The 11,078-nt window shown below is 41.9% G+C and overlaps 2 protein-coding genes across 2 annotated transcripts; one reads left to right on the plus strand and one right to left on the minus strand.

The window, feature by feature from the left end:
- The first annotated feature begins 75 nt into the window (after positions 1–75).
- On the plus strand, positions 76–770 carry FAHD1 (fumarylacetoacetate hydrolase domain containing 1). Its single transcript, XM_010148248.1, has one exon. It carries the CDS (start codon positions 99–101, stop codon positions 768–770), a length of 672 nt encoding a protein of 223 aa, XP_010146550.1. The 5' UTR covers positions 76–98.
- A 2,029-nt stretch (positions 771–2,799) lies between these two features.
- MEIOB (meiosis specific with OB domains) lies at positions 2,800–10,705 on the minus strand (the record flags this gene model as incomplete). The annotated part of the gene is made up of 11 exons (XM_010148249.1): positions 2,800–2,913; positions 3,854–3,940; positions 4,419–4,596; positions 4,966–5,119; positions 5,651–5,752; positions 6,123–6,218; positions 6,312–6,364; positions 7,471–7,571; positions 8,084–8,279; positions 9,773–9,845; positions 10,574–10,705. Coding segments are annotated over 11 exons (1,286 nt in total), but the record flags the coding sequence as incomplete, so codon positions are not given.
- Positions 10,706–11,078: the final 373 nt, after the last annotated feature.

An 11,078-nucleotide genomic window follows, 5' to 3' on the forward strand; every position in this document is an offset into this window, starting at 1 on the left:
GCGGCCGAGGGGAGGCGGTGGCAGCCGCGCCGCTCCGGGCCCGGCAAGGACGCCGCAAGGGCACCCGCCGCCCCCGGGGGAAGGAGACCCGCTGTGCCATGGCCTCCTCCAAACCCCTGGCCCGCTTCTGGGAGTGGGGCAGGAATATCGTGTGCGTGGGACGCAACTACGCGGAGCACGCCCAGGAGCTGGGGAACGCGCCGCCGCGGGAGCCCCTCTTCTTCCTCAAGCCCTCCTCGGCCTACGTGCGCGAAGGGTCGCCCATCCTCCGGCCCTACTACTGCAACAACCTGCACCACGAAGTGGAGCTGGGGGTGGTCATCGGGCAGCGGGCCCAGGCCGTGTCCCAGGCCGCCGCCATGGAGCACGTGGCGGGCTACGCCCTGTGCTTGGACATGACGGCCAGGGACACCCAGGAGGAGTGCAAGAAGAAGGGTCTGCCCTGGACCTTGGCCAAGGGCTTCCGTTCGTCGTGCCCCGTCAGTGACTTTGTCCCCAAGGAGAAGATCCCAGACCCTCACAACCTGAAAATCTGGCTGAAGGTGAACGGAAAGCTGAGGCAGGAGGGGGAGACCTCCTCGATGATCTTCTCCATCCCTTACCTGATCAGCTACATCAGCGAAATACTCACCCTGGAAGAAGGGGACTTGATTCTGACGGGGTCTCCCAAAGGAGTGGGGTCTGTGCAGGCCAACGACGAGATAGAGGCTGGGATAAGCGACATCCTCTCCATGCGGTTTAAGGTGGCACAGCAAACGCGTGGATCCTGACCGGGAGCTGGGCTGGGACCCTGGCCGCGTAGGAAGAGGCTCTTTTGGGAACATCTGTGAAGGAAGAGACACGCAAGCTGCCCTGTACACTGAACACTTAAATGGCCCAAGCGTCTTAACGGACTGTCGCACATCAAAGACGCTAACCCACGAGCTGAAACAGCTTGTGGAGGCTTTCCATGGAGGCTTTCGGCCTCCTCTGAGGCTGACCCTGGCATGCCCACGAGCTGAAACAGCCCTGTTTCCATGGAGGCTTTCAGCCTCCTCTGAGGCTGACCCTGGCATCCAACCCAGCTGGGGCAGGTGGTCAATATCTGAGCTGCACCTTGGAACTGTCCTTGGAGACGGTGTGCCGGACAGCTGGGGAGGGGAGCTGGGGTGGCCGCGCTGCGTGTGCTCTTCTGCTGGTGCTTTGCCAACGTACTGCCGTGAAATAAAAATCACAAATTAAGCCATTAAAAGGGTGAGGTCAAAGCTGAAGTTCACCCGTGCTGTATAAAATCGAAGATGTATGTGTAACGGTAACTCATGAATTACAGAAGAATCTCTCTTCGGGGTATTGTACAATAAAGAGATGGTCTTCAGGAAGAATCTCTCTTTGGGGTATTGTACAATAAAGAGATGGTTGCTTTTTAGATCAGTTTCATGATTCCACCATGCGTTTTGCAAATGTACAAATTAAATGAGGACTGCTTTCCCTCCCACTCCGAGGGGGGTAGTGCAGCAGGAAGTGTGCCAAATGCTTGGCAGATTATTTTTTTCCCCAAAACAGTGCTTTAAATACAGTTCTAAAAGTAAAATAATTCAAAGGTCAACAATAAAGCAGCTCAGTGGTGAAGGTCACCAGTAAAGTTGTCTTTGCTTGGGTTGATTTTAATATATTCTGAACACAAACTGCAGCGGTTGCTGTTACACAGCGCAGTGCAGCGGCCGGAGTTTTAAGTATTCCCAGCTGTTAACAAGCCACGCTGGGTAACTTCCCGTTTCCAGTCCGTTCATTTTGCTAAATGAACAGAAACATTAACAGTGCCCGTAACGGTTAATACTCTGTAGTTGGGTATTGCGGAAACGTTCACTTTAACAGTGCCCGTAACCGTTAATACTCTGTAGTTGGGTATTGCTGCAACAGGAGATGCAGTGACCCAACTGGAATGCTTTTTGTGTGTTCAGTCCCTTGTTCCCGCTCACTGGGGCAGCGGGATACAGTCTTGGAGCATTGCTCCTCAAAATTCACTGTTTCTGGAGTTGTTTTCTCTCTGCCACGTTGCTTTAATGAGTAGGTGGAGCAGGGCTGCAGTAACCTCCCACCATTTGAAACAGGCTGAATCCTGATATGCTGAGAGCGTGTGGACTGGTGAGTGTAGCAAATACACCAGCTGCAGGGGAAGGTAAGGACAGAAATGGATTAAAAAATAGGAAAAAATGCACGAAGAAGGGCAAAACGTACATACCTGGGTTCTTCATGTTCAGCTAATCACAGCTATCCTGGTGAGGAAGAGCCCGTTCTGCTCTGTCACCTGTAGTCTTCACTTGGGTGGCCATCAGAGGTCCTGGCACTTGATCACCCCATTCTGACCAGGCTTAGTCTGCTCCAGAGGAAAACAGCCTTGCAAAAATCACGGCTGTTCCCAGAAATTCCCTGTATGGACTCACCAACATACACCACAGACACAGGCAGTGTTTCAAAGGGGCCCTTTATTGTTTGAAAGCACACGAAAGTGGCACAGAAGCAAGTCAGGTGGAAACACAGAAGCTCGACAGACCTGTCTTGTTCTATTTGTTATTTCCGATTTTTAAAATACATTCAAACTGAGTGTCCCAGCCCCCTTGTAAGGGGGGTAGAATGAACTTCTCTTAAGCTGAGGCCCGGGTACACTTTTTAAAGTACAATCACCTGAACAAAGACCAACACAGACACCGGCTTACAGAGACTAGTCATGCATATCCCTCCTTAACCATCAGAACATGCTCAGCAAAATCCAACAGCAGCAAACTACCCCTAATACTAGAGCGAGGAATTAGGCTTTTCCTAGCAGGGTAATCTCTTCTTTCCCAGGCTCTGACTGGCCTCTACAGGGTCTGCCAGCTTGCATGAGAGAAGATTCACTTTCAGGCCGGTTCTCCAACTCGGTGACAAAGTAACCTGTAAAAATAATTAGGAGTCTTTGTTTTTACCGCTGTATAGCACATCAAAATACGTTATTTTCAAATATCACACAGCATGTTTAACTGACAGATTGAGTTGCACATATTCTACGTTATTTTATACATGAGTACACCCATTTTATGCTCTATACTTGTCATTACTGAAGTGGAACGCCTGCATTTTCTCCTGGAAAGAGAGGCAGAGGGTGGGGGAAATGGGAAAGTAAGAACAGTTTTGCTAAGAAGGGCAAGTTTAAAAAAAGGAGTTTAGAATTATCCTAGAAGAGGCAGTTCCATGAAAAAGGATCCAGTATCCAGCATGCTATTAAAAAAGTAATGGACAATGCAAAAATAGCAGATCTTCAGTTGCTCCAGGTGTTTGAATCTACTTTTGTTGTTGCTTTGAGGAGAATTGCAGATTTTAGACATACCTAATCACATTATTTCCAAAAATACAGGTAACTGAGAAATGTACTTAGGAAATCCCATATACCGTACAGCCTATTACATATATTGACTGCACCTTATTCTTGCAATAAGGTTATTAAGTTACTATTAACTATTACTATTAACCTTATTCTTGCAGTAAGGTTAATAACTTCAGGTTATTAACAAGGTCTCGCTAACTTTCTTCATTATAAACCTACAGCAGTAGAAGTCAGCGGCAGAGCAGATCACGCATACGTGTTTTGAAATACCAGCTCTTCAATCAGTTTGTCTTTCCAGTTCACCTGAAAGAGGCTGACATATCTGATCCTGCACAGACATCCCTACTGCTGAAATTAGGGCACAGATGATTTAGTTGGAATATTCAGAATATGTACAAAAACGAATCCCTATTTTAAAAAGTTCAGCAGAACTGACGTGGAATTTTTCAGTGCTAAATATACCACTGAATGGGAAACAGCTACTGGTTTAAATCAACATTAAATACTAACTTTAAAATACATCTTGCTTCGTTCCAAGAGAAGTTGCCACTTCAATGCAGTCTTCTTGTCTTCTGTTAGAGCGAGGAACTCATGGACCTGTTAGTAACGGGACATAACAGAACACGTCTTCGGCATACGGTTGTAACAACATCTCCACAACAACATGATGAGGAAGAGAGCATCTTACGGGGTTCTTGAATACATTTTTAAGCTGTATTTTCCCTCTTTTAACATCGTGTTTGGTGAAATATGTGTATCAAAATTAATCAGAATAAATTCTTTGAGAATGAAAATTAGGGAATTCCAACCATGTTCTCAGAAACGTGTAAATTATTAAAACAAAGCAGTAGTCTGAATATGTTGTTCCCTCTTACATTTAACACGTTTCTTCTTATTAGCAGCTACTGACTTCTAACTTTAGACTTGCTAACAAGCCAAGCACATGTGTATATATCCATACGCAATTTTTTTAACCGGTGTACACACACACACGAAGAACATCGATATGTATTTGTAATTTTCACCCGGCTTCACAGCTCAGGTCACTAGAACAACCTAATTCATTTCTACTTACTGTGCAGCCTAATGCCTCCTCAGCTACACAGTCAGACAGGTAACAAGAATAAAGAGTGCCCGTGTGATCTGTCAGATCCACCAGGATGTCAAAGCTTGCAAAAGTTGACTTGGAGGAGATGTCGCTGCAGAAAGTGCATGTGTTTGACCTTTCATTCACCAGAAAACGACATACTGAGCTGAAACATAAGATAATTAATGCATATATGCAATTCCTCCTTGTTTCAAACTGTTTCCTAGACTATTTCCCAAGAAACTTTTCCTCTTTAAAAAGAAGTCTTCCTTTTATAAACTCTTAAGTCTCTTTGGGACAAACTGGCCAATTTCTTCTTTGCTCCTCTAGGACCAGAAAGAGCAAGTCCTTCATAAAGCCAGCTCCTCTTCCTTGCAGCTTCTGGAGGTCTACACAACAGAAATCCCCATGGCATCCTCCAGAGGCGTTGTAATTCTTGTCCAGAACTGGGCTAAAACATTGTGCCATTTACTTAGGGTCAGAGGAGGAAGGATAAGCACTTTTTAAGGCAAATTTAAAACAGGCAGTTGCTTACCATCTGTTACGAATAATTTTAGTTGCATTATCATCAATGTCCAGTGTAGAAATGTAGCCATAAATAACGCCATAGAGTGGTTCCAGTTTCCAATCACTCTGCAAAGCTTTTTCTTTCAGCTCTTTTACAGTATAAACATCAACTATAGTCTCCACTGAAAGTTTAAAGAGACAGGTTAAGCGTGTTTGAGAAAGAAACAACACAGAAGAGCAACAACAAAAAGGGGTCTTAAGGTAATAAAAAGGAGGAGATTTGGTCTAAAGCACCAGAAAAGCCCCCCACACCTTCCTTTTGAAGCAGATTTATCGTTTGGGGGACAAAAAAAAAAAAAACAACAACAAACCAACAAAAACCAACCCCAAAAACTAAAACAAAAGGGGAGTCCAATGAAGAAAATATCTAATTGTATCCCCTAAAATGAGTTTTTGACAAAACTTTCCCTCTCCATTTTTCATGCTCATTCAAGACACAAAGAACATGCCAGACAGGCTGCGAGGGGGCACAGTCACCAACCCAGGAGATGTATAACTGATGTTCTAAGGGATCGCTCCAGCAGCAACAGCCCAGATGTGAAGTACAGTGTAGTTTCTTTCAAGTCACAGAGCGAGAACTTGAACTTCCAACTGCACTGTGAAACGACACTATATAGTTAAACAAAAATCAAAGTGTTTAGATCCACGCTTACGGTTGATGGAGTCTTTTGACTGCTCCTCCATTTTCTCATGGAAAGCTCCTGATTGTGCGCTCTCTTTTATGAAGCTGAAGAGAACATTTGCTTCTGCTGTTTCTTGAAAATGTATTTTTAAAAGTTACTAATATATGTAACGTAAAAATAACAGTATAATTCTATTTTACAACTTTTTATTCTGGTAGCACCAACACACTGTCTCTTGGAATTAGTGGAGAGATGCTTTTCTCTTTTTTACTTTAGTTAGTCCTACATGGAGTACATGAAGGCTGCTTAAATAGAACAAAAAATTAATAAATAAATATATAGAGAAAAGGGTGGAAGCCAAAAGCATTGGTCATGACAACAGAGACAGGAAGTAGGAAGCTTTCTGAGGCAAGCAGGCAGAAGAAATCAGGTTCATTCATGCACTGCAGTGCACTAGTCTTGATGAGTACTGATGCCAGAGCAATACGTCACCAGCTCTTACCTGGATTGGTTGTAATGATGGTTTTTGAGATCACAGTTGCAGTCATACAGTTCCGAAATTTGTCAAAATTTATTCTCACATCTGATGCAAATATTACTGTGCATTTAAAAAAACAAAACCCAACTGTTACTGTTGAATAAGTACCATGTTAAGAACTACAGGAAAAACATAAAAAATAGACTATTATACCTGTTTCTCGGGGGATCCAACTCTGGGCAAGCTGGATTGATTCATTATCCCAACTAAATTAAAAGAAGTTAATGTATCAAACAATTTTTGAAAGCATGCAAACTGTTTAGTGCTAAATTACTAAATAATATAGTTATAATTAAATTGGTCAGAGGGGACACAACTCCTCTGTTACACAAACATGCAAATGAAATGCCAAGTATATCCACAGGCATCTGGTTTGCAGGCAGACAGATGCTTTGTGTATGGACTAACACAATCCCTATTTTATCCCATGGCAAACAGGATAAAATAAAGAGCTGTTAGATTGTTCAGTATTATTAAATGCAGAATATACCTGGGAGAAGTACTGTGTGTATTTCAGAGGTTTGACAGAGGAATTTCTAACTAAAGCAAATCACAGTTAAAATAACTGATTATCAGCTGAGCCTTTTCTGTGGGAACAAGCTGCCTGTGCACATCACTAGGCCAGATGTTCAGCCAGCTTCCCAGCACTGGAATCCTTGTAACTGTGGATGATGAGTCTAGAATGAGGTCAGCGGTAGCCCTCGAAAATGATAATTTGATGGTTAGGTCCCTTGGTAAAATCTCATTCAGTTCCTGCTCAGTTTGGATGGCAGGAACATTGCCAAAGCCCAGCTTTGTTCTGGTGGTTTGGTTTTTTTTCTTGGTCCTTGGGAAAAGATTGAAGATATTTACTTTTCATCTAGCACTGCTCAGCCACCTCCTCACTGACGGCCTCTGAAATAGCTTCGCTACAATGCTGTTGGCTCAAGGATTTCCCACATCTTTGCCTCTGCTGCCTTTGCAGCTGTTTTTAAATGCCATTTCCTGAATTAGTTCAAATTTCCACATCCGATAATGTAACTATTTGGAACTAAGCTTCATTTTGCCATTCATGAGCTAACAGTCTGTCAGCAGGTCATAAAACTAGACAATACACATAAGGTCACTCTAATGAATCTCTGTTTTGGACCTCTGTTCTGTGTACGTCACTGCTTCATCACAGTTGCCCCCAGCTAACAATACGTTTCAGTTAAAAGACAGCGTATAGCAGTACGTTGTACAGTACAGACACATAACTGTATGTGTTACAGTTAATGTCTTTACCTACTCCTGAATTAATTTGTGTATTTTAGTGAATTAAAAAGCACTTTACCACACTATTGGAAAAGACACCTCTGTTTCGTCATACAGCTTTACTTCACACCTTTGACCTTTTCTTTTGTCTGAAGTTATAAAATACTTTGGCTCCCCCACCTTTGGGAAGAAAGAGAAGCAGTCATTTTTCCTCTATTAAGTGTTTAGGAGAATAAAAGTGACAATCTAGAAAACAAGAGTTACAAAGGGGAAAAAATCCCTGTAGACTACTAAAAAAGAAAAAGAAACAAACACCCAAACCAAAACATGTACACCACTAAAAGTTTAACAACAGTAGTTTTACGTCAGGATAAAGGGATGCATTTCATTTTATAAAATTCTGCAGTTTACAAATTTCAAGTTACCTACTGCTTGCATATCCATGATTTCAAAAAGACAGCTGAGTTAGGACACTTCCATTCCCTTAAATTCTCTCCTCACCTCATTGATAAAAATCCCATCAAGTAGCTTGTAGGGTTATTGTAACTCAGGTGAAGTAAGGCCAACTTAAACAAACCATCCCAGTGATTCCTGTCCACTCTGAGTCCCAAAATCCATATTCACACCTAAGTCAATGAAGTTGCCCGTAACACAGTAGAAAAACACTACTCAGTTGTGGCTCCTTAACTTACCGACATCACAGCTGCAAGCACGTTCAGGATCCTTCCGTCGAGACTTTGTCCATTTGCAATGATATCACCCAGTGAATAATAGTCCTGAGGGTCCTTGATGGGCAGATGCAACAGCGAAAGTAGCTGGGTGTCCATTTCATAACACGGAGCCGTTTTGACCACGGAGTGGTTTTCACTGAGCAATAATTTGTAGCAACTAGATGGCATGCAGAAAGCAGATCACAACCATCAGCGCTTCCCTCACCAATACGTTAACAGTGTAAAGTGTTAGTTAACTCACTTGAGAAAATAACTGCTGATTTATTCCTTTATTGTTTTCCCTAAAGATAGGGAAGATTTGGAATTAACTTGTTATTTTTAAAAACTATATGCTTTTCTCTCATGGAAGACTTATTATTGTGTACTTTATCCTTATTAAGGATTGAAAAGCCAGCTTGAATTTCTAGCCATATACAATAAATATTTGTAAGACTTTCAGCCCTTAATGATCACTAAAAATAAGATACATTCTGAAATATCTGTAATCTAGGCAACTGAGAGGTTTTGGCACTGTGACATAATACAACATTACTGTAGTCAGACTGGATTTGGTAAGGTGCTTTCAAAGTAAAGCCCAGTGACCTCAGTAACATGTATAACGCACTGTTAGCCAGCAGAACTGAGATATATTCAATATATTCTGGGTAAATGTATTTTACAAATGCTTATGACGTCTATAGATTTAGAGAGGGGCTTTTTTCCTCAGTGAAGGTTCTACCTGACCTTTGTTCTTTCACTTCTTTCTGCTCTGCTAGAAAGTGAATGTAACTACGACAGCGATATGCTTGCTGCGAAGCTTAGAGAAGATCAGTAAGCAAGAACCTAAACCTTCTGATTGCCAATTTAATGTACATACATGCAATCTTCTTATGACTACCATATTATTAAAAATATTAGAATATGACCAATTAGGAAAGAAACCCTAATTAAAGAACAGGTGTATTAGTTTAGCCAACAACCACATCTTAGGTATCTAAGGCAAGTTAAAACATATCTCAATTATGACTTGCAGTGCAAGTTAGTTTCATATATTGGTTCAAATTGTTCTGATTTTAGAGGTTAGTCTAGCCAACAACCACATCTTAGATATCTAAGATAAGTTAAAACATACCTCAGTTATGACTTGGAGTGCAAGTTAGTTTCATATACTGGTTCAAATTGTTCTGATTTTAGAGAATACATGGGAAGATGACATATGTACATCGTGTGATACAAAAGGAATGACAATGCCTTACCATATAAGTAACAAATAGCATCACAGTGTGTTAAAATACCCATCATGTGAATGGATTTCAGTAAGGAAATGCCGTCTATGAAACAGTCATGTCTGACAAAATGCTTTGGCAATATCCAACCAACTTCCAATCATTTCAGTAGACTTTACTCAAAGGATGACTTTTGCTCTGTTTACTTACAAAGGGCGTTATTACTTCATGACAAAACTCCAAAGACCACATGCCGAGAAAAACCTTGTCTCCCGAGGTGATCTGTCCATACACAGCTGAACAGCGGGAGGCCGGGGCAGCTACGTACGAAGGCCAACCCCAAGTACTTCTACCCACTGCATGCTGCTGCAATTGGGTGGCAACTGAAGCAGGTGCTAACTTTGATCTTTCTGGAAAGAACTACCAGTTTATGCTTTAAATTTACCTAGGAGTTACAGGGTTGAATTTTTCTTCCCTTTCTGCTTCCTTTGACTGCACTAGAGGGTTTTCAATTGTAACTAAAATAAAACATTGATAAGTAACGTTAGAAAAGTGAGTACAGACACATATAAAGAGTATGGTTACTTTCAAGGTTGACATGGAAAAGATACGTGCAGTAACTACTGATAAATGTTGTCATACTGCAACCCACACCTGCCCAGACAGCTCACATTACAGCCAAAGGCCAACGGGAGTCCTCAAGACATTTAACCGAAGCCAAATGGCACAGAGTTCTTTGGTGCGTACTCTTCATAGTCACAAGTTTTAGCCAAACACTCTGATCTAGCAACCATGGGCAGCAAGGTCTTTCTATTAACATGATAAACCCGCAGCCTAAAAGAAGGGTTTGGCTGTGTTTTTATAAACAGTCATAATCATATCTATAACTGCATGAAGACAAAGAAAAACATCTAACTATTTCATAGAGTTTATTTTTCGCAGTTTCTAAGAGCTGAATATAATACAGGAATTTAGACCGATTAACTACAGACAAGTTCTGGGTGGCTGCATTCAGTGCATTTCTATCTAGTCGTTTTGTTGACATATTTACTGGTTTTGAATTTAAATCCTTGAAATCTTATTCCTTTCCTCTTTATACTTAACATAACTGAACAATTTGTTTCCAATTAGAGTGTTTTCTGAGTCCTCAGAGAAAAATATAGCAAAACCGCAAACACATAACACTGATTTACTGAAAAAAGCCCACATTCAAACAGAAACATGTTCAGAATAAACTCCAACTTACCACAGTCGCCAATTCTAAAGCTGTCTGAAAGTGACCGAATGTACTCTTCTCTGCCCCAAGAATTTACGTTTATAAAGTAAGTCGGTGAATCCCGAATAGTAAAACTGAAGGTGTACCTTTCGGACCCAATGTCTGCAAAAATAAACAGCACTATTACAATTCATCAGCACGCCTTGATTTCAATCTAGAATACGTGTATAAGAACTATTATTTCGAGGCTTTCCTAGATATTGTGATTTCCCACCCGCAATCTGGGGAGTACCACTAGAGGTCAGCAGACTGTGCACAGCTAGTAACTGTGTTTACTAACTGCTTACTACCCACAGTGGTGGTCCTGAACGTGGACATCTAGAACTCCAGCCGGTTGTACTTGCACCGTCCCACCCACGGACACTTTAGGACCCTTTAGGCAGCACTGTATAAACTTAGGGATCTAACACAAGGGAAATAAAAGAACTGTGCAATGCTACATCCAAAGCACGGCCAGAGACATAACCAGGGCCCA

This window comes from Eurypyga helias, unplaced genomic scaffold, assembly GCF_000690775.1.
Source record: "Eurypyga helias isolate BGI_N326 unplaced genomic scaffold, ASM69077v1 scaffold29523, whole genome shotgun sequence".
NCBI classification, from domain to species: Eukaryota; Metazoa; Chordata; class Aves; order Eurypygiformes; family Eurypygidae; genus Eurypyga; species Eurypyga helias.

Excerpts from the sequence above, each read along its gene's own strand:
- FAHD1 (XM_010148248.1), top strand. The coding sequence starts at position 99 with ATGGCCTCCTCCAAACCCCTGGCCCGCTTCTGGGAGTGGGGCAGGAAT.